Consider the following 27737-nt stretch of genomic DNA (forward strand, 5'->3'; position numbering starts at 1 on the left):
AAACAGTGAACAAATGACTAAAATACCAATTATTCCTCTATTTATCATTTAATTATTTAAAAGAATCAATATAGACAAAGCATTATGAAAAGGAATATCAACTTAAATTATTATTTGAAATTTTACATCATGTTAAAGCCACAACAAAAGATTTGCTTTAAGCACATTGAAAAGATTTTTCTTAAGTAGCTGCCTTTTGGGGTGGTATTTCTTCTCTGTCACAGGATGTTCCTTGATTGTAGAAACTATTTAAGCTATGGCCACAGGTCTGATGCAGGCTGCTCCCAGTTCTCTCCCATAATCCACTTTAAACTGAAATTTTTGAAATACTCCAGACAGTGGCTATTGGTGAGAAACAGATAGAGTTGTAATTTGTAAGTAAAGAACAAGTCTCACAAGAACACAATATTCACTTTAATAATACACTTTTAAATTAACTCTTATTCCAAAAATGGGTTGTGATAAAAACACAATAGCTGGAGCTACAATTCTGAGTACATAGTCATTTGTAGGTAGAAATACTGTAGGTGATATTAAAATCTTGATAGTTTAGTACACGGGTTTTTAACCTTTTTTAACAACTGTACCCCTTCTCTCTCAAAGTTCCAGCTCAAGTACCCCTTTACATTTTTTTTTCTTGTTTTTAAGGTGGTGGGGAGGGAGCAAGTGGGGCTGGGGCTTCACAGCCAGGGCAGAAAGTGGGCCAGAGCCGCAAGCAGCTCAATCAGGGGGCATGGAAAGGTGGTGGCAGTTCCTGCTGGTGCATGCACCCCAGGAGGGCATGAGGCGAGGGCGTGCTGGCCCTGAAGTGGGGGAGGGAGTGGGGCTGGGGCAGAGGCTGTCCAGCCAGGGCAGGGCACAGGACTGAGCCACACAGGGGGTGGCTCCCACAGCTATGTGCACCCCTGGGAGGGCACAGGGACATGTGCCCCCTGATCTCAGTGGGGGAGGGAGGGCTGCCACTGCGGACTGGGGCCAGTGCCAGGCTGTTTCCAGTGGGGGCTGAGCTGTGCTGCACTTGGGGTGGGCAGTGGCAGTGCTGGGAGGGGGCTATGGGAGGGCTGCAGCAAATTCTGGAGTGGCTACAGCCCCGCCATAGCCCCTTCCCAGCACTGCTGCTGCTGCCCACCCCAAATGCAGCCCAGCCCAGCTCCTGCCAGGAAGAGCCCAGTGCAGCTCTCCCAGCACACTCCCAGGGTGTGCGCAGTGGCAGGAGCCACCTCCGCCCTTCCTCTGCTCCCCAGACTAGCCACAGCTCTGTCCCATGCTCCGCTCCAGGCTTCTGCAGCTTCATGCACCCCTGGGAGGGCATGGTGAGGTGTGTGTCCCCGGATCCATGTGGGGCAGAGTGGGCTGCAGCTGCAGGCTGGGGCTAGGGCCAGCACCAGTGCCAGGCTGTTCCCAGCTGTGCTGGGGGTGGGTGGCAGCGGTGCTGAGGGAGGACTATCGGGGGTGGGATACAGTGAATTTGGGGCTGGCTGTAGCCCTTCCTATAGCCCCCTACCAGTGCTGTCACCACCCATCCCCTGCTGGAAAGAGCCCAGCCCGCAGCAGCATCCCACCCTGCCCCGTGCAGATCTGGGGGCACACACACCTCCATGCCCTTTCATGGGGTGTGCAGGGGCAGGAGACACTCCCCGCGTGGCTCAGTCTGGCACCCTACCCTGGCTAGGCAGCCCCCGCCCCTGCCCCAACCCCAGCCCCACTCCCTCCCCCACCGCTGAGACCTCAATCTGCTCCCACCCCCAGCCCCTTCCCTCACAACATACTTACCCGCCAGACCTGGCTGCTCTCCAGGCTGCCTGTGTGCTGTGCTGCAGCTGTGCAAATGCATGCCGCATTTAAAAAATTGGCCACATTAGGTGCGAGTACCCCCTAGGACCTTTTTACGTACCCCTAGGGATACACACACCCCCAAATGACAACCAATGGTTTACTGCATTCCAGGATTTACTTTTACAGCTGCATTTACCTGTTCCTCTGTTATGAATGGGAAGCAAGATAAATACTTTAGGTATTGTAACTGTGAAAGCAGTTTGGCAGTATTTAATGGTGCCAACTGAACTTGCATTTCAAGGTGTAACTACTAAGGATTCAAATGCTGCACCTGCCTTTGCTAATCAAATCATTAGCTATTGAAATGTTACCATTTGTGTGAATAAATAGCTGTACACACAAAACTGTGGGCAAAATCGTAAAAGCTGTTAACATTTGGCTGATAAAGCCAATAAGAATTAACTCATTCAAATAGTGAACAGCATAGGCTACTGCAACTCATAATCCACTACCTACAGCTCTCAGGGACTTTGAGCTAGGGGACACAACACGGTACACCCAGCACTAACGATTGAGAGAGAAGGAGGAGCTACTATCATAGGGCACTTACAGAAGTTACATTTTTCGCATGAGGCAGCCCCTAAGCACTATACAGTCATAATATAACACATGTTCATGACTGCAGAGCACTTTTAAAATGGCCAATTGCATGAAAATGTAACCCTCATTTGATGCATTATCAAATAGGGGCACTTTAAGGTAGAGTGTCTTAGGGAACCTGTGTACAGGATCTCTGTGCAGGTTAATTTTGAGCTATTCCACCTACATCCCATGCCACATCCCAGACAGTCTTCTCCCTGTTCAGTGGGAGGGGGGGAGGGAGAAGGGAGCCCCCCCCCCATATACGCCCCCTAACAGTTTGGGGAGGAGCCGAGCTGAGCATGCAAGGAGTAGGGCTTCCCCCCCCCCCCACCACCTGACTTGCAAATACCCTGGCAGTGGCAGGGACTGCCACACTGAAGATGGAGCAAGGGGGGTAGAAATGGAGGCTCCCCACCTCACAGACCCATCCTAGCTCTACCCAAGACTCCAGCAGGGATAGTGGGGCTGGGACTGTGTGGCGGGGGGGGGGCTCCATTTCCCACCCCCAACTCCAGACACGACACCCTCTGCTGCTGTCAAGATGCTCCGGTGGAGAGTAGGGCAGGGAAAAAATAGGCCTTTGCCTCATGGGCCCAGTCCAGCTCCCCCAAAGCCCCAGAAGTAGCAGCTGGGTGGGAACACCTGTGGCAGGTGGGGCTCTCTTCCCCTACCCCTGCCCCCTAGCACAAGCATCTTGACAGTGTCAGAGGCTGCTGGGGGCAATTGCCAGCTGGTAGAGGGAGCAGGGCTGGAAAGAGGGTTGGTCAGCAGCCTCCTGGGAGATTGACAAGACTGCCCCTGCCTGCTGGCCAGGGCCCGGACAGGCTTACCCCTATCTTAACAGGTGAATGCCTGTTGGATTCAATGGCGCTAACTCATGGTACTTTGTGTAAAGCACCATGAGTACAAAGCATCATGAGTTAGAGCACCTCCCTGACAGGCTGCCTGCACTTGTGTAAGCACCCATAGTTTTGTTCTACCTGAGGATGCCCTAAATAGCAAGAATTTTCAGAGGCTGAAATCATTGTTTTCATGTCTGCTTTGCATACAGAGCAGCACAGCCTAGCCAGAATAGGGCTGACATTCTGACCTACACAGAACAACAAAAATTATGACTCATCTGCCTGGAAACTTCACTGGAGACTTCAAAAGAGCTTACACATGTGCTTAAAGTTAAATGCCTGAGCAAGTACTTTGCTGAACTTTGCTACTAAGTTGTGCAAATCAGTATGGGAAGTGCATCCATTACCTAATAGGAAAACTAGTGGAATATGCTCTCTGCTGCTTCTCTTCATATCATTGTATTAGATTTCATCTAAGACAATTTGCATAACAACATAAAAATACTCTTAAATAGGAATCTCTATAGTCTTATTAGCTGAATTTAATATGTTTTTATTAACAGTCTGCCTCTCTTCTCTGGGTCACATCTAAACAGCATCCAAGTCAGCAGAAAGACTTCCCAGATTTCATGATGCTATTTATGTGCATCATACTGAAAACATTTCAGCATATCGCACTCCAGCAGGAAGGATTCCCCAGCCTTGCTATAGTAGTAATCACTAAGAGAAAAAAAAGAAAACAAACACCACACTGATTTTGTACTCACAAATTTGGCCCCTGATCTTCTTCTATCTCTTCTCTAGGTATCGGATAAAGTGCCTCATACGTTCTTCCAATTCCAGACCCATGGATGGCATATGCATTCATCTTGTCTACACCAGGTGGAAAATACCTCCAAGGTATGAGGGCTGTGCCATTCCATTTGTTCCAGTGTATGTCTGCTTTAAAATCCAAGTCAAGGCCTTTCTTTAATTAATATTAAAAAGAAAATGGTTAAAATGCCACCTTATCATTTAAATAACAAATTAGTATCACCACAGCATAGGTATTTACAAACAAGCAACAGTATTTTAATTATCTGATATGGAATGTTTAAACATGATATTGGGGGAAAGGTCTATAAAGTGTTTCCAATAAAATATTAACCACTGTTAGACAAGTATTTACTTTTAACATATGGATTATAGCAAACCATAAATTTTGTTATACAATATAGTCTCCTGTGTGGATCTGTACTCTTCGCTCATTGTCTACAACACCTGTTTCTGTAGTTGCCATCTCCATTATGATAGTGCCCGGTGCTTGTGTGTACTGTCTGCTGTTGGTAAGTACCAAAATTGTCTTGTAAAAGTGGTAGAAATGAGTCTGGGAGTCAGTACACTTGAGGTCTTGGAACATATCCCTATTTGTTACATTGTAAAGTGGGTTCCCTTTATGTGAATTCAAGTTATGCACCGTTTTCCAGAAACACATGTACAGCATAAAGCAAGGGAAACCTGTACTCTTAAACCTTGTTTATACTAATGTAGCTGTTGCAATACCTACGATGGGTCTGTAACAATGTGCGCGCAATTATTTTTTTTTGGTTAATAGTGTGGCTTTTCAGAATAGTAACTTCTGGGTTTGGTGTTTTCTGGTGGTTAGTGGACAGCTGAAGGAAATACACAGATTGCTGCATCAAAGCCAAAGGCCCTTTACTCAGCTGATTGTTAACACAGTCATCACTGCTTAAATGTGAACAATATTTCATCAAAAAAGTCCAAATCTTAGGAATTTTGCTTAGGAAAATTGCAAAAAAGGAAGCAGGACTGGAGCCTAGCAAGTATAAGAAAATTTATTAAAATTGCATTTCACTCTACTTAAAATACAAACAACACTATCTGGTGAATTCTCACTTAGGCACAGATTTCACTATTAAGTCAAACATTCTTACTACAATGTATGGACCACATAAAATCCATCTGTCAAAGACTGCATGCAAGACAGAAGTGTCAACCGCAATGTTCAAGTGAGAAATGTCAACTGCAATGTTCAAGTGCGAGCCATTTGTAAAAGCATATATGGAGTCTCTACAAGGGTTTCATGTCATCCTAGACTGTTAAAATAGTTAGGTTTCCTTGAAAATAAAGAAAAGGTCAAACTTAACCTAAATTAATTACTATTACAGTGCGATCAAAACTTGGATAAAAGAATATGCCTTTCAATAGGTGAGGCTTTGATTAATTTGATAAATCTTCATCCATGGAGCCAAGTTAGGAGTGATTTTCAGGCAAGCTGGCATTGCTCAAATAAACTGTACTATTACTATGATTTATATTACAGACAGTAAAACAAATGATGAAGTGAAATTTACAATCCTTAATAACTACCCAGGAAAAAAAAAGGCAGGAAAGGTAGGAAAGTAAAGAGAGCAGTGACTGGCAATTTGCAAAACTGTCAGTAAAGGAAAGTGTGGAAAACCATTACTTTTTTTTTTTTTTAAATAACAGAAATTGATTTTATCACGATTGTTCTCTATTTTTTAAAAAAGGCATTTTAAAAACAAATGCCATGCATTTAACTTTGAAGCTGTTGCACCTTAAACAGAGATCTACTATTCAGTGACACAGTTGACACTGTGAACAAGAGGTATAAAATGAGCAGCATTTTACACATTTCAAAGCGTGATTTGTGAACCAAAGTTATTTTATTTTCATTATAAAGTGACTCTTAGAGTGGGAAAACATTTTATAACAATTTTTAAATTGTTTTTAATGTTAAAGAAGGCACCTTACTTTTACTAATTTGCTTTATTTTTCATCTCAGAATACTCATCTTTCACAAAGTAGTAAAATCAGATTAAAACATAATAATACAATGTCATATTTTACTATTTTGTACCTTCTCTGAAATAGGCACCTTCTAATTTTAGGAAAATGTGGGACTTCTTTGTAGTGTTTAATTCTGAAAATAACCCACCCACAAAAACCAGTCTGAGAGAGGTTTTCAAAAGTGCTCAGCTTCCACATAAGCACCTAAATTAAGGTAGTCAAATTTGCTTTAAAAGTAACTTGCAATGGATACATTTAAGTTTACAGCCTTTTCACCTTCTTCATGATAGACAAAGAAAATCTGAAATGGCACAGAGTGGCACTCTCTTCAGAATGGGAAGTGGGAAGGGAGAGGAGAGAGATCGGTCTAGGGGTTGCCCAGCTGGTGGTGGAGAATGGGTGGATGGATTGGGGCCCCCAACCTCAAGGAAGGGGTTCCAAACCACCTGTCCCACCCTCTAGCACTGGCTGGGCAAACCCCAGACTGAACTCCCTCCGCTCCCTTTCCCTCCTCCCATTCTGCCAGGAGCAGGGCTGGGCTGCATCAGCGCAATGCTGCTCCCAGCATATGCGGACACAAGATAACAAAGGCGCTCCACTCTGGAGTGCCTTCATCTGAACCCTCATGTAATGAGGGTTAAGACTGTTGTGGGATTGGGGCCTTTTAAAGCACTCTGCAGCCATGCACTTCTATAAGGGCACAGCTGTAGAGTGCTTTCAGTGGCCCATCACACGACAATGTCACTTGTGTCAGCACTCTTACTTCTTTGTATGAGCTCACAGCAAGTGTCAGAGTCCAGTCTTACTTTTATGGGAGGCTGACTTGTATTTTAAAAATTAGATATCTTGTTCTCCCTGCCAAATATGTGGGAGAAATCATGGGTGTCTATTTCTGCAAGTTCAACCTAAATCTCCCTTTCTCACCATTTTGGTCACATGGTGTTAGATCTCCTACTTCTTTCTGAATGCATCAAATATTTCAATAAATCTGAAAACTACAGCAATTGCCCATTTTTTCATCATATGTGTAATTGCTGTAGTTTCCAGATCCTAATGGGAAAGAGAGAAGAGAGAATAGTTAATAAAAATTGTCTAAAACAGTAGTGTTATGGCTGTGGCCTTAAGCGAGTTCCAACCCACAAAGCCACATCATCTGGCCTGTGGGTCTCTCCCCAGGTCTAGAAATTTGATGGTGAGGGAGTGGTGCCAATGGTAATTGCTGCTGCCTCACTGCCAAATTTCTGAACACATGAGGAACCCCACAGGCCAGATGACGTGATCCTGAATGCTAGATTGCACTGGTATGCCATGAGGCCAGTCCACTGTGGTACATGGGCTTACTCTGTGGCTGGATCTGGAGCACCTGAAGTCTGACCCCACACTGGATCATGCCTATAGGCTGGCTCCATGCCTCTCATCCAATCCCCAGGGCTGAAGGATTGAGGACCTCTGGTCTAAAAAGATGAATTTCATCTGCTGAAAAAAAAGCTTGAGAAGCTTCATTCTACACCATAAAAATCAGCCTCTAGAGGAAACAAGACCAATGAAGTATTCAACAAATCCTGCATGGTATAGCACTGAGAGATACAGAGGCAAACTTGCAAAGTCAGCCCTTTCTAAAACACTTATCCCTCAAACTTTTCCAAAATCACCAAGTTCAGAGCACAAATAAAGTAGTAAACAAGAGAGACATGTTTTCTTGCCCTTTTCAAGACACAAAAGTAAGAATAGCAATGCCATACAGAAAAAGAGCAGTCAGTGGTAAAAAATCTTACTTTGAAACCCTTTACAAGCAACCAGGCAGGAGGGGCTATAAACAAATACTGAAAAATATTGAAGTTGTTTAGCTGATATTCCATTGTAAAACATTTGAGGAATATTACTTACTGCAAAACAATCTCCTCCAGAAAGCAATAGTACAAGATGCTGTCCATGCCTAGCCAAAAAGAAACATGAGAAAGACAGAATTTGAACTATAATGGCAAAACAGACTCCATAACTAACTCAGTCTTCCCTTTTAAAATCTTGAATTAAATTTCATATCTAATCTCTCCTTTAACCAGCCAGAAATTTGATCCCTAAAGACTTCAGGTATCTTGACTGATCTATCCTAATTCCCACTGATAATGGAAATGACAACCATATGCATTCACACAGTTTAAAGGTAGTGGTCTATTTTATCCCCATGCAAATAGATTACAACAGTTATCAGTTCAAATTAAAATGGTACCCAAATTAAAGTTATACATGGGCACAGAGCATAAATCAAAACTTCATCAGCTAACTTTCTGATGCATCAGAAATTAATTACTAAACAGGGAAATCAATTTAAAGACCAGCTGTTTGGATGTGCTGAAATAATGTTCATCATAATGTATATGAGATTCATTATATATTATGTAAAACTGCTTTTTTTTTTTTTTTTTTTAAAGAAATTTCAGCACCCAACCATTCTACAATAAATGAAGCACTGTTCACATAGGGGAAGATGTAACATTAAGTGTTCATAAAATCATTAAATAAATAATTTCCCATTTACACACACCTCTACATACAAACTCAGTAATTGAACTGCCACTTCTCAGTAAACAAGAATATACGATTACCTGATCTTGCTATTGCTATGTTTTTAATTATGTTCTAATTAATTAAACCCATGATCATAACAGAATGTGTTACAATACTCACATAATGCAGACTGACCAAGATAATATTACACTGCTTTTTAAAATGCTAACATTGCCAGTATTATGGCACATCACTTACAACAGATCAGATCCTGTGAGAGGCTGAGTACCTGCAAGTGCTAAAGAACCACATGGAATCTGAGGGTGCCAAGACACTTTCATACACTCGGTAACTCATAATATCAGGTTCAAATTTTGCAGGATTCAGACTGAAGATATATATTTTTTTCTATTTTTTCAACACTGTTGAGAAGTAGGGTCATAGAAAAGTGTGGCTGGAAGAGACCTCACAAGGGCATCTAGTCCAGCCCCCTTCTCAAAGTAGGATCATACCTGACTAAACTGTCACAGCCAAGTGTCTGTCCAACCTGCTCTTGAAAATTTCCAGGGACAGAGATTCCACAACTTCTCTAGGTCACCTTTTCCAGTACTTCACCACTCTCAACATCAGAAAGTTCCTCCTAATCTCCAACCCAAATTTTGCCTGCTGCAGCTCAAGGCAGCTGTTTCCAGCCCTGTCTCCTCATGCCACAAAGAATAGTCTATCACCCTTCAGGTATTTCAAGAATGTTATCAAATCCCTTCTGAGTCTTTTATTCTCCAGACTAAATATCCCTAGTTCTTTCAGCCTTTCCTCATAAATCACACTCCCCAGGCCTCTATTCACTTTTGTTAGTCTCCGCTGGACTCTTTCCAATCTGTGCACACCTTTCTTGAAGAGTGAGGCCCATAACTGGGCATAATTCTCCAGGTAAGGTCTCACCAGTGCTGAATAGAGTGAAAGAATCACTTAGTTTGATTTGCAAGCAACACCCCCGTTAATACATGATATACTATTGGCCCTTTTTGCAACAAGAGCACACTGTTAGCTCACATTCAGCTAATGGTTTACTATAACCCCCAAGTCTTTCTCTACAATACTGCAGCCTAGCCACTCAGTCCCCAGTCTCTACTTGTCCATGCAATTATTCCATCTCAAATGCAGAACTTTGTATTTGTTCTTGTTGAATTTCATCTAGTTAATTGTGGCCTATTTCCCCAGTTTATGCAAGTCATTCTGGATCCTACCCCTACTCTCTGGAGTGCCTACAAATCCACCCAACTTGGTGTCATCTGCAAATTTGCTAAGTGTGCACTAATGAATGAAGATATGAAACAACACTGGACCCAGGAAAGACCCCTAGTGAACCCTACTTATTACTTCCTCAAAACTAGACATTGAGCCATCAATGACTACTCACTGACCACATAAATCCAACCAGTTATGTATCCACCTTACAGTACTTTTATCTAATCTATTTCCTTAGCTTCTAATTGAGAATGCTAAAGTCAGGATATATCACATCCTCTTCTCTCCCCCCATTCACAAATCCTTATCATAGAAGGAAATAAGGTTGGCCAGACACGGCTTGTTTTTAGTGAAAACATACTGGCTGTTTGTGGTCATCTTATTCTAATCACCTAGTCTTCACAACAGATTCCTTGAGGACCTGCTCCATGATTTGTACAGGTATAAAAGTCAGACTGCCTGGTTTGTAATCCTTTAGATCCACCTTCTTCTCTTACTTAACGATGGGTACTATATTTGTCCTTTTCCAGTTATCTAGGTCATCAGCCAACATCCTGAATAAAGGGTAACTAATGGTGCTGAAATGACCTCTGCCAATTTCTTCAGTACCCTCAGGTTCATCCCATCCAGTCCTATCCACCTGAAAGTACCTAGCTTCTCTAAGTAATCCCTAACCTGTTCTGCCATTACTCTTGGCTGTTTGTCTCCTTCGCTATCTCTGCAGCCAATTGCACTCATAAATCAGTAGCTGTCCCTATTTGTGAAGACTGAAGTAAAAGATGCATTAAATACTTTGCTTTTCTCTGCATCTTCAATAACTAGAGTCACACTCGTAGAATCCCTTTTTATTGCCTTTTATGTCTCTTGACAGTGGCATCTCAAATCATGCCTTGGCCTTCCTAACTTTCACTGTGCATGCCCATGCAGTACACTCAGACTAAAATGCCATACAAGCAAAAATTCCAAGTGTGTCTTAGGAACACCAGAGTTTTGATTTAACAAAATTAGGAAGGGAGCTTAAAAACTGCAAACTGAGCATCTGGAAAAGGGTTGGTTTTTTTTTCATTAATGGTCAAATTTTCAGACGCTTACAAATGCTAATGAGTACTGCAACTGACCTTTACTGATTGCAAGGGGGCATACTCTGTATTACATTACTACTAACATTAAGTATTAGGGATGTGTGGAATTTTGGATGCTGATTCAATTCGGAGGATACTCAGCCCGATTTGGTGGCTGAATCTCCAAATCCGAATCAAATCAGGGGACCAATAAAAAGGTCTGCATCAATTCGAAGCTCTCTGAATTGATTCGGAAAAGATTCAGAGAGCTTTGATGATTTGAGCAGTCCCCACCTGCTGCAGCAGGGAGCTGGAACTGGACTCAGAGCTGGTAAGTAGGGGGCAGGGGAGGAAGGGCTGGAGGAGGGGAGGAGGAGACCATGAGGAACCCCTGCCAGGCCCCATGCCCTGCCTGCTCCCCCAGCCCCCCTCCATGGCTGCCCTGGTCGCCCCAGCTCCCGATGCTTAAAAAAAAAAGCTCCTACTCAACAGGTGCTGCCGGGTGGGGGGGGGCAATCCCCGCTTCCCCTCATTGCCCCATGCTGAATGGGGGGCTCTGCATGAGCCCTCCGACCTCCTTGCTGTCCCAGCCCCGCCCCCGCCATGGCTGCCCCGCCTGCCCAAGCTCCATCCCTTTAAGAAAAAAAAAAAAAAAAGAAAAAAACCCCAAACTTACCAGCTCCTGCAGCAGCCTCGGGGTTTTGGGGGGCTCATGGAAGAGCCCCACATGTGGCATAGGGCAGTTGGGAACAGCAGGGACTACCCCCTGCTGGCATGAACCGGTGAGTTCAGGGGTTTGTTTTTGTTTTTTTTCCTTAGAGGGCTGGACCTGGTGTGGGCAGGGCAGCCATGGGGGAGGGGCTGGAGGGCTCATGCAGTGCCCCCCACGCAGCATGGGGCAGTGGGGATCGCCCCCCTGCCTGGCAGCACCTGGTGAGTTGGAGCTTTTTATTTCAAACTGCCAAGAGCTGGGGAGGGCAGGGCAGTCATTGCCGGGGCTGGGAGAGTGGGTGGGGGATGGGCCTGTGTGATTCAGAGATTTGGCAGCAGTCGAATCTCCAAATCAGATTCGGCCAAATTGATTTGAATCAAATCACTGTCCCCCGTATCGGCCAAATCCAAATCCAAAGTGGATACTAGCTGCTCCGCTCAGGCCTATTAACTATGCATCTCATGCTTTGGACTATAAACTGCATGACTAAATATGAAATGTGTATGGGTCTACAATGAAAAAATATTCACTTTCAAAAAACTGGGTAACCCATATGTTGTTAGCAGAGACATAACTGACAAGTACAACCTGTGGGGTGGTAGCACACAATGCAGAAGCAGTGCCCAAAAATACACAGCTACAAGGGAAGACGTCTTTTTTTTCTTGCCACAGACACCTGTTTCAAGCAGCATTTTATACAGTGTACTATTCCAGGAGCTTTTTGTTACCTAAAGCAAACACGGAAAGAGTGCTAATCTTACAGAAAAAGGTGTAGTCCATAGGTACTCAGAAATGCAGAAAAAACATTTTATATATATATAAGGGCTTAGTCCATCTGTCCATTCATAATGCTCTTGGGGGGTGTGGCTCCAGCCAGTGCTGCTCACAGTGCAAACTGCCCATCAAGAACGACGGAAGGGACGGAGCAATGCTAGAATGGTGGGGATGGAGCTGGCGGGGAAGGGGGTGGCACAGGGCCAGATGCAGAGTGGTGGGGAGGAGCAGAGAATGATGGCAGGGACGAATAATGGCAGAGAACGCCACAATGACAGCGGGGAGAGAGAAGATGGAGCGGTGGGGGGGAGAATGACAGTGGGGACAGAGCACCACCATGACAATGGGGACAGAGCAGCCAGCAGCGCTGGCCATGCCCCCCACCCCGACCCTGCTCCTTGGAGGCAACGGCAGCACGGGATGATGGCAGAGGGGGATAAAGGGGACAGCGGGGATGAACTGGTATTGCAGAGTGCCACCATAATGGCTGGGATGGAGGGAACAGAGTTGGGAAGTGAAGCCAGCAGTGCTGGCCTTGCCATCCCCTCCCCTGGCAGCACAGTGCTGACCTCGCCCCCCACTCTGTCCCCTCCATCATGGCGGCGCTCTATCCCCACCATCATTTTTGATGGGCAATTCACTAGTTAAGGTATAAAATTCAAATAATATGATTTGATGGGGTTTTTATATCTGAATATTCTTCCTGCATTTGATAGCAACATTATCATTCACACATAGAGGCCCCATCTACACATGCAGGTAAAGGCTTGATGCGATCTGATGTGTAATTCACACAATCATGCCTCTTGCCACGCTACATGATCATACATTAGATCCCATTATGCCTTATTGTTGGTGCAAGGGGAGGACAATCCCAGATTCCTATTGCTCCAGCAAGAAGCTCCCACAGCTGGGAGCTCCCCTCAGTTGAGGGGCTCCCAGCCACACAGGTGCCCCATGCACCCTTGGGACCAGAGGATTATTGCAGGGGTACCCCACACCCCTGGGGCATGGGGAGCACTCCTTCAGTTATCCTCTGGCCCTGGAGTTTTTCTGCACCCCAGAGCACCAGGTATCACACCAGTCATGATCCCCAGGGTTTGGGTGTTTGTGTGAAACCCTTGGACCCTGGGGATTGTGGCTGCCATAGACCCTAGGGACTGGGGAGTTTACACTGGGCATGACGTACCCCTGGGGCTGGCAGCCCCATCAGCTGACCCTGCTACACATGCAAATTAAAGCTTAATATCAAGCAGCTATAAAGTTAGTACATATTTTTGAGGTTTAACTTGATAGCTGGTTTGAGCTTTTTATTGTGTGATAGCTACTTTACACGTGTAGCTAGTTTCCAGGTAATTAAGCAGTTGGCCAGGTAATTGCCCAGTACCCGTAATGTTCATATATAGATAGAAACATGTTTCTTTTTGCTGTTCAAGCCTGAAGATCTGGGGCATACCAGCCCATTGATTTTTGAGGGGTAAAAAAAAAAGAAGAGGAGTTAGTGTCTTCCCCTCCCCACCCTTACCTCCACAACAGCAAACCTCTGCCCACTGCACCTACACCACGCATTCTCACTTTTGGATTGCCCTCCCCACTGCCAGGGAAGGTGCTGGGGCCTAGGACAGGGGGAATCAGAATGAGGGATGGAGAGAACAAGGTGCTTCCCACCCTCTAGATCTTAGTTTTCATATCATCCCCTGATCCTGCCTTTTCTGGGATTAACCTTATTTTATGAGTTTTCAGAAATGTTTCGTGCCTGTGTTAACGTGATTTAAACATAAACAAAGCCTCAGGCCAGTTTAAAATGAGTTTAATAAGACTTCATATCAATTTAACCTATAAAAAGGGTAAAAAAACTACAAACAAATAGAAATAAATGGTTATGTCACTGAAAGTTAACTGTAGAGCTGTCAGCAGTAGAGTGGGTTTTTTTTTTCTTTTTGTTTTTTTTTGTGGGTGGGGGGCACTAAGAATTTCCATATTTGATTGATGAAGGCAATAAGAATAACTAGATCACTATGATATACAGCATCTTCTGGTCTGGAAACAATTACAAGCTCTCTAACTGTCACTCTTAGAGCTTCTGATGACATCTGAGCCTTGACTGATTTCTTATGTGTCATTCGCTCAACTCTAAAATTATTCTAATTCGAAAATGTTGTAGAGGATGCCACAACCACAGGAGAATTCAGTATATGACTGACATTTCTCCCAGCAAGAAACAAACAAATACTGCATCATAATCCGCGATTTCTTTTAAAACCACCTCACTTCTATAACCATAATTAGTCAGATTACAGCCGCTAGCAAAGTCAGAGGCAGTGTGATTTCTAATAAACCAGTCAAACTAATGCATATAAATGCCTTATTTCTAGCATAGTATATTTCACAGTTTATAGGAATGATCACATATTTTTAACTAAAAATTAATTTACTATACATTTACTATTAATGAAAAATAGGTTTTCATACATGGGAAGGAATGTAGGTTATGTTCCATTAAGCTGAAATGGAGTAAACCATTTTTTCTAATTAATAAGGATAATCTTAAATGAAAACCAAGAAGTGTCACAGTTAACTAATGCTCTGAATCCAAAATTTCTTCTGTGTAGGGATTGGGTTGATAAGGGATCCTCAGTTTTTAGGGCCCTGAAAAACAAGACCACCCCACATGTTTCTACCCATATATGAATATAAATCTATGAATGATAATGTTTCTACCAAATGCAAGCAAAATATTCAGGTATAAGAATCCAATCAAATAATTTGATTTGAATTGTATATCTTAATTTGTTCTTTCTGCATTTCTGAGTACCTATGAACTAGACCTTTTTTTGTAGGATTAGCATCCTTTCTATGTCTGTTTTAGGTCGATAAAATGGTGATCCAAAGTGAAAAAATCAGTCCTACCAGATGGCTACATTCTATGAACATGTTACATAGATAAAGGGTCTTCCACTCTTTATCAGGCACTGGGGGATGTTGGGAGTGTACCTGGGAAAAAAGGTACCCCTGTCATCCTAAATCCAACCTAGAATATTGCAAAGCTCCACAAGTTATGCACAGCAAGACTTGCTGTAGCTCTCTCCTTGTGCAAAATTTGGGACAGCAAGGTATTTCCAAGTTCTGGAGAAGAAGATGTAACACTGGAATTAAGTTTTACCTCCTAGGTAGTTATTCTATCCATCCTTCCAATCATGATTGCAGTACAAGACCTGACTTGGCATCTTAGGCTGCCTACACACGCACTCAGAGGGAAAGGGGGGGCAGGGTTAATTAAGTGCGATTCCCAGAGAGCCGCTGTAATTAAAACATCTCACTGTCATCTGTATTAAGCCCCCCCTGACATTTCAAAATGGCTATGCGATGCTTTAACTCAAGCTTGTTCAACAAGCTTTAGTTTGAAGCAACCCCGTGGCTATTTTGGAATGCCGGGGGGCTTAACACACGTGACACTGAGGCAATGCTAGAGCATTCTAATTAGAATGAGGAGCAGACTCAATGAATTGAGCCCACTTATTCACATTCTAATTACAACACAAAAAAGCATGTCTGTAGGCAGCCTTAGACTACAAATAAATGTGATCCTTGAAGCAGGATCAACTGATCTGCTTCACTGCGTAACACGGATGTTGCCTGTTGCCCCATAAGGTTGGGCCCATGCCACACTGCTGCTTCAGAGGCCTGGTCCTTCAGGACAACTGCAAACAGTGGAACCCCAAGTTCCTCAGTTTACAGACATGTGCCCCGAGTTGGAGTATTTCAACACAATACATGCATACTGAGGATTCCCAGGGTGGGTTTCTGCAGACAAACCTAGAGCTGCCCCATTTGCAGAGACACTCCATAAGTCAGGGTGCTGAAGCATGAGTACGCCCCTTAACTTGTAGAAACATACCCTGGGAATCTCCTGTTGTGTAATACTTACTTGTTTGCTCGCACCGTGTGACCAGCTGTCATTTTGGGGAAGTACTAACTCACAAATAAGCAGCCACAGCCATTGTGTATCCTGTCACGCTATTGCCGTAACTGTTGAGCACCACCTCAAACCCGGGGAGAGACCACCATATAAGGGAACGAACAGAATAGTAGAAGCCAATTGGCTCACAGGGACACTGGCACTTGCGTCAGTCTTATAAAACAACCAGGAATCCGGAAAAGAACACTCCGGAGTCCGAGACTAAACGAGCAGGGCGGAATCTGGCCAATTCTACCCGTGTCTTGCGAACGCCCACAGATATCCAGAACCCAGGGCGACCCCTTCATATTCCGAATGAGCAATCTCTCCCAGGGGAGCGAATAACTGCAGTACCTGTAACCGCTTTAAGAAAACTGAGCCTCACTACCAACCTGAGTACAAAAATAAAACTTTTTGCATTATGCTTTAAGTACCGAGGGATTCTGCCTCTGTGGTATTACCTCCTCGTTCTCGCCCAGAGCGTTTAACTCGCACCATGCGAGACATCTCCAAGTGGGGAAACTCAGACACCTGCCCTAGGATCTTCAGGGGGTCAATCCTGTATGCCCCAGGAATGCCCCAGCAGCCCCAGGATTGGGCCCCTGAAGCCTTGGGAATTCCTGCCTGGGTGGTTGGATAGCACAGGCAGCTCCAGATGGTCTGTGCTGTCCCACCACAATCCAACCACACCCCCACCACACAGAAGGGGAGCAAACTTTTACCAGCTATGTCGCTGCCACAGTTTTGGGCATTTGTTGCATGACAAGGGATATAGACATCTGTTTGGGCTTTGTGCCACCATAAAAATTTAAATAAATAAATAAATACATTTTAAATCAATAAATAAACAGGTGATGTCTGTTTGCAGCTTGATATTCCACCTGCTCCAACCATCTCTCACCAGGTGCAATAACCCCTAATCTCCTCTCTCACACTTACCTCAAGCAATACTAGGCCTCCATTCTCCCCACTGTGAATTACACAGTATATAAACTTTTATTTAGAAAAATAATTAATTTCAGACACTATTGCTCCCCAAACCAGTTTGTGTGTCAATGTGGTTGCCAGCTCCCTTATGCTATTGACAAAAATAGAGAAAGGAAATATATTAGTGGTAAGACCAAACCTAAATAAAGTATAATGATCACAACAGATAAGTCAAGACAACTTCATTGGTTTTCTGATGATCAAAACTTACGGGCAAAGTTCCACTTCCAAATATTCTTTAGTCTTGCTATTGAGAAAAAAGGCTTCAACAACTATGAAGAAACAAAAAACAAACAAACAAACCAAAGTGAGCCTTAAGAAAGCCTGTATTTGGGTATAGAATCAAACTCTGGCTGAATCTGGAATATGCATAAACAAACGGGGTGTTAAGTATCATTTGGAAAGGTCTTCAAATGGAAATATGAAGGGGAATCCCTAACATGTTATACCAAGGCAAACACAACAAATGAGGCACAAGGGTGCTATCTGTGATAAAAACTTGGATAGTTTCCATCTTTATAAGTAATATGAATGCCCTGTACATTCTTTTCTAACCTGATCTGACTTTGTAGAGCAAGGAAAGATCATTATAAAGGTGCGATATACTTGCACATTGACACACTGACTGTTTTTCTCCGACAGGCCAAATTATAAAACCGGCAGGTGAGAATTCTAGGCTTGCATACTGTGCAGTTCAATACTGATCTATTTAGAAGTTGGCAGGATCGGTACTGAAAAAGGAAGATCAACTAATCTGGTTTGGTTTGTTCTCTGGAAGACCTGCCATTATGGGAGATGCTTTAATGAACAATGACAGGCCCTCTAACAGGTTTGATTTAAATTTTCAATTAAAATTTTAATTGTTTTCATTTTATTCTAACCAGTTTCATTAAAAAAAATCTCTTTCTTACACTGAACATTTTATTTCATAAGTTGTAAACAATGTAAGGCCACACACAAAATCTTTTTAAAATTGTTCTTCTTGAGGGAGCAATTCTGAAAAGAAAAGTCACAGGCACTGGTCAAACTCCACTCAGAAACCAAATTCTGTTTGCTTGAAAAACCAAAATGAGAAGTGACTCATTAAAGTGTGCATAACTTCAAATTGTGATCATCCCTTATTTTTATTTTTCTTCTCTGCTTGGTTTGATCATCAGCAAGCTAAAAATCTTGACATTTTATGTTGAGCACCAAAAGTAAACACCACCAAGATAAACAGGAAGCACCTTTTATTTTTCTCTGAACTTTTGTTTCAACGGTTTGCAGCTCTGAGCAGACACTAGTGCAGATGCATTAATCTTTTTCATATTCCAAAAGTTACCTCTGTAGCTGTGCATAAACATAATATCTGTTTACCTTCATAGTCCCAAAGTCCATCAAAAGGAAGTCCTGGCTCACCAGGTGGGGCTGGAGGATCATCAAAGTACAAGGAATTCACTTCCATTATCAGTCCTCCATCACCTGCCTTAAATGTGATGGTCACTGGCTCATGAATGACCTGGATGCTGTCCCAGGTATTTGTAATCCTGTATTCCAACTACAGAAAGAGGAGTAGTAATAATAATATAAAATGGATAAATGCAAGGTGCCATCCTTCCCCATCCTTGGGCAAACTATCTCCAGATACTTTTTACTTTCATTCAATTCATAATTTAATTAGATTCTAGAATAATCAACTAAATAAATAAATACATAGATTTGCTATTCTAATAGAAAAAATATGTTTACTAAAGCAATAATACAAAATAAGTAAATGGTGCAACAGCAAACTTCTATAAAGTTTGTCCTTCATAGTCGTATAAGGTCACATGACAGTGGAGACCATGCAATTCTTCTGTACAAACAGAATCGGGTATATGACCAGTATCGGCACTCCTCTCCTTGAGAAGCCAGGTTATTGAAGAATCCACTGCTCCATGGGGTTTTTTCTTCCTTCCCTGTATGCACGTGGTAGGCCTGAGAGCGCAAATGTAGTGTCAAGGCTGGGGCCGTGACTGATGCATACTAATCTCATAATGTGCCTGTGCGTGTATGAGAGGAGTATCAGTAGCACTTGTTTAGTTCTCCAAATAAAGTATAAGATACTGTCCTTTCCAAGGTACCATAGTTAAATGTTGCTCTTGATTCCCTTCTCCTAACTTATCAAACTTATTTTTTTTCTGGAGATACAAGAGAGAGACAGGAAATGCTGGCTTGTATGACTTAAATAGTACCACCTTGCATGGGACAGACTAGAATCAAAAGGTATAAGGAAGACGGAGAATCTGACTTTCTACTGCCTGCTAGCATGTAGTTTACTGGATAGCAAGTATTTTGGCAACCATGAAGGCTGATGTGGAGTTTAATACGAGTCTTTGGACTGTAGGAAACAGATTATGTTTGCTTATTTGTATTCTCAAAAGTGCATTCTACCACTGAAGAGGATATTTACAATATTCTGGTTTTGAAACAGTATTTTATACCAGCACTCGAGGAGGGTGCAGATAATTCCACCAGCCTGTTTGTGGGTGTGAGGGTCTATAGATTCTTCCTTTATATTACCTTGACCTTATTCTATATACCAACATTGTAAAAAAGCAGCTTAAATTAATCAAGTTAATAGAGAATAGTTAAAAGTTTCAGATTAAATTAATCGACAATGAAGAATGGATGGCAGAATGGACAAACAAAATAATTTGTAGATGGATGTTGTAAGGTAACATCTATTGGCCAAAAACAAAATATTTGCCATATATTTTGATGCATTATGAACATATAGGATTCTTATAAAATTAAAAAGACTAGGAAGTTCTCATGTTTGTCTAAGATGTAGCAGCAATGTATAAGACTGATGAGATAAATTACTGAATTAAAAAAAAGCATAGAAAACATAACAACACTAGGTTGCAAAGCCAAGCACTCAAAAGATGTGACATGCCTGTGCATCGTTCTAATGTTGTTTCTTTGCATTTCCACTCTATTCCATTTCCAAGAGAATCTCAACATAACTCCATCCATGAAAGAGTGAATCTAGGTTGTATAGTGAAGGCCGCTGTCTCTAGGACTCCTATCTTATTTTCTGCAAATACTGAAAAATGTGTAGTAAATGAGACTGGGATCTACAAGAAGGGATAGGGACTACTTCCTGGTCAAGACAGTTAAATGATGCTACGGAAAACTCCTGCCTCTTACAGAGTTCTTCTGCGATATCTGATAAGTCAGCTAAACCAAACTTGGTACGGTTAGCATCCACAACTGTAATTACAGTTATTATCAACAACAGTTATGCTCTGAACAAACTGATAAAAAAAGGTTATATTCTCTTTTTAAAAAGGCAGAATATGAGCATCTCTTATTGGGGTTCCAACATTAGTAAATGCTTCTGACAACCCTGATGCATCTGTTTTCCATCTGAAAAACAGTGATAATAATGCCATATCACCCCACAGGAATGTTATCACACAAAAAAAAAAAAATGTTTGTGAAGCATTCAGATACAGTAACGCTCTCCTAAAAACTAATAATTCTATACTCAGAACATAGTTAGTGTACAGTAAATAAGACACAGAAGATTGGAAAGGACTTTTTGGATCACCGATTCTAGCCCTCTCTTACTGCAGGCCTCATGTCGTATCAACCCCTTCATAATTATTAAACTCCACCTTAAAATCAGTTAGGCTCTTTCCCCTGCAGTACTCTCACTGGAAAGCTCTAATGCAGGGGTGGGCAAAGTGTGGCCCAGGGGCCGGATGTGGCCTGCCAGGCCATTCTATCCAGTCCGTGAGGTCCCTAAAAAGTTTAGAAAATTAATATTTATCTGCCCTGGGCTGCCTGTCATATGGCCCTCAATGGCTTGCCAAAACTCAGTAAGCGGCCCTCTGTCCAAAGTAATTGCCCACCCTTACTCTAATGGCTAGGACTCATCTTCTAATATCCAGTCTAAATTAATCATGGCCAGTTTGTAGCCATTTGATCTAGTACCAACCTTAGCCTTAACACTCAATTATATTTACTTCCCAGATGAATTCAGAAACAGCAGTTATATCCCCTCTCAGCCATTATTTTGCTAGATTAAATAACCCAAGCTTTTCCAAAGTGCTCTCTTGAAAGAGACAGACAGACCTTTCTTTGCTGAACAATCCCTTCTCCCATTGTTTATAAACACTGCTTATTCCTAATATACTTCCTGAAGTCTTTATTTGTCCAAATTTGTGTTTGTTTAACATACTGACTTCAGGAAATTCTTGGCCACCTCCACCATCAAGTCCTTAGCTCCTCAATCCAGTTAATTTTAAATATCCCTGAACATACTGCCCTGCTACCTTTCCTCCATTTAACTCTTCACTCCAGGTCAGTCTCTAACCTGCATATCTGAATCTCAATCTTTCCCTCACTAAACATCCTTAGCATTATGTCCTAATCCGACACCGTGGCATGCCTCATGCCCACCTTTCCACCCTTCTGAATTTAAGCAAAGGAGTTTCCTCCCGCTCCCCACTGCCTTGGTACCGGGAGATACAGCATTTACAGTAAAGGAAGGCCAATCTTCATGCTCTCAGTTCTGTTGCACAGTGGGAGAAAATCCAGAACAAGCAATATCTTCAGATACATTATCAGCCAAACTCCACAAGTCCTTATTGAGGATGTGCAAACTGAGATTTTTGGGAGCCCGTTACTTGGCCAAGTTTGGTCAGATTTTCATGGAGACTGCAAAAGGGAGAGGACTAATAATAAGCTGACTCCAACTGAATCTCAGGTCTTTGTTCCAAAACATGGATACATAAGAATTTGTCAACAGAACAGTTTAAAAAAGTTAAAGTGGTACCTCATTCTTGGAAAGAACTTAACTGTTTTTGCTGAAATAAAAAGAAAAAGAAAAAAAAAAAGAAAAAAGAATATCAGCCTAAAGTAGAAACCTGGTCTAGAAACTACTTCCCAAACTGTTAAAGTAATAGACAGCTAAAACACAATCTAATTATTGAAACTGCCAGAGAACCTTAACCACAAGGATCACTATCTAGAGTGTCTATAAAATATTGAAGAGAAAGAAAAAGCTATTTGCAGACATATAGCTAACTCTTAGAGATCACAAATACATGCCTAGAATTAAAGAAATGGGTAATCTGATGACAACTACTATTTGTATCAAAGTGCAAACTAGTTACCTGCAGCATAGTTTTGGAAAGAAATCTTTTCCTGATGCATAACACTGTATACTTGGCAAAGTGCATAATACAGAAGAGAGTTACCAGCCACTGAACTAAGAGATTGGGGTACTGCTCAAGGCAGGATAATAGATAAACATTGTAATGATCTGATTCACAAATGCAAATTCTATATTCCTAATATATTCCAACTGAAAATTTCTTCAAAGGTGTTTTTGGATATATCTATGCTGCAAAAAATATATGTTCTTAATGCAGGTTAGCTAAGATGAATTAACTAACGCAGTTAAAGCAGCAATGAAAACAAAAATATCTTTTATTTACAGGATTTCCTATTTGAATTCAAACCTGTATGGGAAATGAGGAATTTTTTTGCTGTTTTAACCAGAGTTAGCTATACCAAGTTTGTGAACCAGTCTTAATAATGCAACTTTTTTCTAGTGTCGATGTATTCTCAATGTACTAGGGAATATACTACATACTCAAACGTGTACTAACATGTATTACTTTAGCTCCAAAACATCCTGAAATTTGACATAATCATACCTAACATAACCATAAATATTACCTCTTTGACATTCCTGTTCAGTACAGCAACTGCAGCTAAACGTGTTTTTTTAGCAAGGGAAAAACAACTCATGAAATATACATAGGTTTGCTACTACGGGACCAAGTCTCTATATCTGTAAATTCTTCAGAAGATGCTGTTTAATAATATAATTAAGAATATTATTAAAATAATATAATACCAACACAGAGGTCCCGGCTGTTTTAACTTTATTCTTGTAATAGGACACATTGGAGCAAGTTCAAATAGTCACTGTCTTGGAGGCCAATTCAAAATCCTAGGTGCTTAGGATTCCTTAGAGTCAAATGAGAGATTTAAAAAATAGGGCTAAGAGGTTTATGTACCCAGGCACTCTATACAGAAAGTGGGAAGTATTCAAAGCCTTCAAAGTGCTATTCAGAAAAAGCCAGAGATGCTTGAAAGTGCTTAATGGTAACCTCTAAAGCATAGGGGTAAGTCTAAACTTCTGTCCCCTATGCTAGCTTATGTCCCTACTTGAGCTACTTGTAAATTGTCTCTATAATGCACAATACCAACATCCACTACTGAAGCTAGCCACATGGCAATTTTCTGAAGGTCAGCGATTCAAAATCTTCTCATCTCCATTTGCCAATAGCCTAGCAGTTAAGGCACTTGCCTAGGAGCAAGTGAAAGGAGATCTGCTATTGGTAGCAGTAGGGCATTCTCCTGGGAGCCAGTGCCACACATTCTGTCTCCTGCTCCCTAAACACTTAATGAACTGTACATTACACAGGTAGTAATTGAAAACCATAAATAATCCTGGTAGGAGAGACCTTCATCTAGAACTCCCCTCTTTCCAAGGCAGTGCCCTAACCCGTGGGCTACAAAGGCAGACTGCTTTTTGTGTGTTTTCCTTCCAGCCCATTAACTCCTGCTTGCTTGTGCCCAGAGGACCAGGCAAGGTGAAGAGAGTGCTGTCACGTAACCAATTCTACAGCCTTGTTGTAAAGGTTCTCCCTTCCAGAAGAGTGGGAGATCCAAATTTAAATCATGTAAGGGTGAGAGGAGCCTAAAATGCAGGTTGTTTATGCCCTTATGCTGCTGGACAAAACATTCACCACCACATTATAGTTTTTGTTTAGTTATCATTATGGCCCTCTTGGAAAAATGAGGTTTTAAGCATCCGATTCCCACGTAGGACCTATGTCAGTGCCGACTGAGAATCAGGCCACTTGACCTTCCTGGGACTGTTTACATGTTTGAATTCTAACCAACATAAATAAGTCTTCCAGAATCAGTCTTAAAGCATCCCCCAGTGCATTTGCTGAGTCAATATTCCAGTACACAATAAAATAAAGCATTTACTGAATGGGAAAGGAGAAAATTATCAGTAAATAAAATACAGGTTATCAAATGTCAATAATATTATGATGAATGCATTGTAATTAACTCCAGTAAAGTATACCTTAGAAATGGAGCTGACATTGTGATGGAGACCAATGATTGTATATTGTGTATGCAGTATATTAACAATTGTATTGTGCATATTTTTGCATTTATGTGACAACTAGAAGTGCACCAAAAGTGAAATTCTGTGCTGTGACTTTCTTAAAGCAAAAAAGAAAGTGTCAGGTTAAAGGACATATAGCCATAGTGACTTAAAAATCATGCTTGTTTTCCCAGTCCTGGGGGACAATGATGAGACCCCCAGTGTAATGAAGATAGGTTGGAAGAAAGGCAGTTTAAATTACAATGGCCTCTCCAGGTACCCATTATATCAGGCCTTGCAAAGGGACCTTCCAATGAAATCCTAATCTGGCTGGATAGAAGAACTTTTAGGACCTACTTTATACCAATCAAGTTCTTCTAACTGGCATAGAGGAGTGAAAAATGAGGATTTTACCTAGTTTATAAAAATTAATTTATATTCTGTTTTTAAAAAAAAGCTATACTGCATGCATGGAGTTATAGAAATTCTTTAAGATCTTTTAGTTTGCTAATAAGAAAACTTGATCCAAGACCCCAGAAGCCATTGCACAAAGAGACTCCCACTGAGGCAGGATCCACTGAAAATGGTATTTTGTATACTGGCTTGCTGAAAGCTTGCATTTCTCAAAATATAAGATGAATTGAAGAGCAAAATAAAGCAGCTCTTTTCTTAGCCTTTAAAGATGCAGAAGGATGTCTTTATTTTGAAAAAGGATTCGTGCTGCTTGTTTCTCCCCTCACTGTAACAGACTGCATTGCAAATGCTAGATACTGACTTCCCATCTCAACTAGATGCAAATCAGATGGTCAGGTTTATATATCAGAATTAAAAAGCAATGTAAAGAGCTACTTGCCTGCATTTAAGTAAGCTGACTGATTTCCTGAGCTCTATATGCTATGTCCCACCAAACTTTTACACAGTACAGTCTTAATCTTTAACACAGACAGTAGGTAAATCAAACAAATGTTCCTGTGATCTTCCAGATCTCCTACTTGCAGTTTTTTTGCATCTAATTTGTCTGCTTCATAATCCAATGCAAAAAAGTGTGTGTGGGGGGGGGGGGGGGGAGGCGGAGGGGAAGAGGAAGCGAGGGAGGCAGGAGCCATCCTGGTGTATGTATAAATAAAGTTTGCCATTAACACAAGCAACTCTCACTTCAAAGGTATTTAAGGCATTATAGGTTGTTTGAAAAGTGAACATCAGATGACATTAGAACTTTGAAAAACAGGATATTTAAAACAACCTTATGTTACAAGCCTTTGTGCATCATAACTCTTACAAACTGGCACTTACTTTGTTTGTTTCATCCTCCAGTGATTTTCTCTCTTGATCACCCCTTAAAATGTTTCTATTTGAAGAAAAACAAGTACACAAAAGATAACAACTGAATATAGATAATGGTACAGCATAATTTGCTATTTCTGCAAATAAAAAAGACAGCTGACAAATTTAAAAAGGCAATAAAAATATGGTTTACAAAAATTGAAATTTTTGAGAGTCTTTATTTTAGAAACAGTTTAGGCAGTGGGCCCAGAGGAAAACAGCTGGGTTGGTAGCATAAAGGCATCATTTTGATAACCTTCTTCTTCCATCTAGTGGCAAAAAGTAGTAAAAAATACCAAAACAAGATCTATGGGAATCTTGTCAAAAGATGTTTCTAAATGCCAGCTCCAAAGATTTACTGATGTGACAACAAGTGGGTGAGTAATGTAGAAAACTTAAAATTTATGTATGAGCTTATAAGGGTGATATATATGCCTTTACAAGAAATTAGAAAAGTGCATAGAATAAAAAACAAAAGCTGTTGAAACAAGTTGAATTTTTGTTTTGCGAGTAAGTCATTCGTTCATTGCTTTTTCCTACTAGTGAGTCTAATAATTTCCTATATATGACATTGTCACTATCCAATGCCTCATTCTCAGTCCCCGAGTTATCCTGAGTGGTTCTGAAAGAGTAACATTTATACAAAATGTTACTGTGATTGCTTAAGAATGTATTCAGTCTTCAGATCTGTCACGCAGGCACAACCATGCTAAGAACTAAGAATGATAGTCCTGTGGCATCTGCTGACATGCAACTGGGAATGATAGGAGGGTAGACTGTATGAATGGGATATTAAAATAAATTCTCATCTTAATTGCTGCTCCTAGGAATCTTGCTATGGTGGAAGAACCATGCAAAGCAGGGTTTAGGTGTTGTGCAAGAGGAAAGAAGTTATTAGGAACTGTCAGATCAAGTAACACCAATGCTACAAATTGTCCAAAATGCCACTCTTCCCTCAGGCTTGATACTTCTGAAGAAAAAAATGGAAAGATGTTGTTTTGAAGATCACAAGTGGAAGTCAACTCCGTGTATACATATTCTCTTCCTATTTCCAGTTTTCATTCTTCTTCATCCCCAAGCTTTTGATACAACAGTAGGCTACTTTGTGCTCATCGAGCTTTTTCTACTGAGGCTGCCATTTCTTCACCAATATTTTTCTCCTACCTGCTGAGATCACTCCTTTGAAACTGTGGGCATATAACTGGCCTTTTGGCAGGCTTGTGCTTTTTTCCTCTGTACTGTGTACAGTTTCTGCTGACTGAAAGAACAGGAAATTATACCTCTGTGAGACAGTGGCCATTTATACTGCAATGGCTCACAGCTCTCCTTTGCTCTTCATCACCCTAGCGCATATTTTATATATATACACAAACCTTCAATTTACTTCCATTTTTAAACTTATTATAAAAGAGGTATTAACGCACATAAATCTCAGTCCCTTTCAATCATTTAATATGTAGTTTACTGTAGTAAAGGTATTAGCAGTCAAAAGAAAATCAGGCATTTTCCAACTGAAACTTGAAATAAGAAAAACATTTGCAGTACCTGCTCTGTGCAACATGAAGCCCTGGATCAGCAATGCATCCTGCAATGAAAACTAGAATCCACAGAGCCATTTTTAAAGGATTTAAACCAATATAAAAGTTTGCCACATTTATACTCTAATTCTTGTTATCACAGCCAAGTAGCTGCTACACATTTCTGATGTCTACTATTTAAATAGTGATTAATGACATTTACTCTCCTTGGCAGTGTTTAATAATTGACTATGGTTACAGATCAGTGCTCTGCACTGTATGTTACAGGTGGCAATTCATTTGGATATGTTCAACAATTTCCTTAATCACAGTGGTGATAGCATAAAACATGAAGTACAAGTTATTCATTTAACTCAATTGGTTGTCAACATAAACAGTGAAACCTGCCTTAGATA

At 41.5% G+C, this 27737-nt stretch overlaps 1 protein-coding gene across 1 annotated transcript; it reads right to left on the reverse strand.

The window, feature by feature from the left end:
- Positions 1–29: 29 nt before the first annotated feature.
- On the reverse strand, positions 30–27489 carry C2H4orf33 (chromosome 2 C4orf33 homolog). Its single transcript, XM_019494272.2, has 7 exons — positions 27350–27489; positions 25775–25829; positions 18676–18856; positions 17531–17591; positions 7959–8007; positions 4028–4227; positions 30–342 (listed from the first exon to the last, which is right to left on the reverse strand). The coding sequence occupies exons 1-7, from the start codon at positions 27418–27420 to the stop codon at positions 255–257; spliced, it is 705 nt and encodes a 234-aa protein (XP_019349817.1). The 5' UTR covers positions 27421–27489; the 3' UTR covers positions 30–254.
- Positions 27490–27737: the final 248 nt, after the last annotated feature.

The sequence above is a fragment of the Alligator mississippiensis genome, chromosome 2, assembly GCF_030867095.1.
Source record: "Alligator mississippiensis isolate rAllMis1 chromosome 2, rAllMis1, whole genome shotgun sequence".
Lineage (NCBI taxonomy): Eukaryota > Metazoa > Chordata > Crocodylia > Alligatoridae > Alligator > Alligator mississippiensis.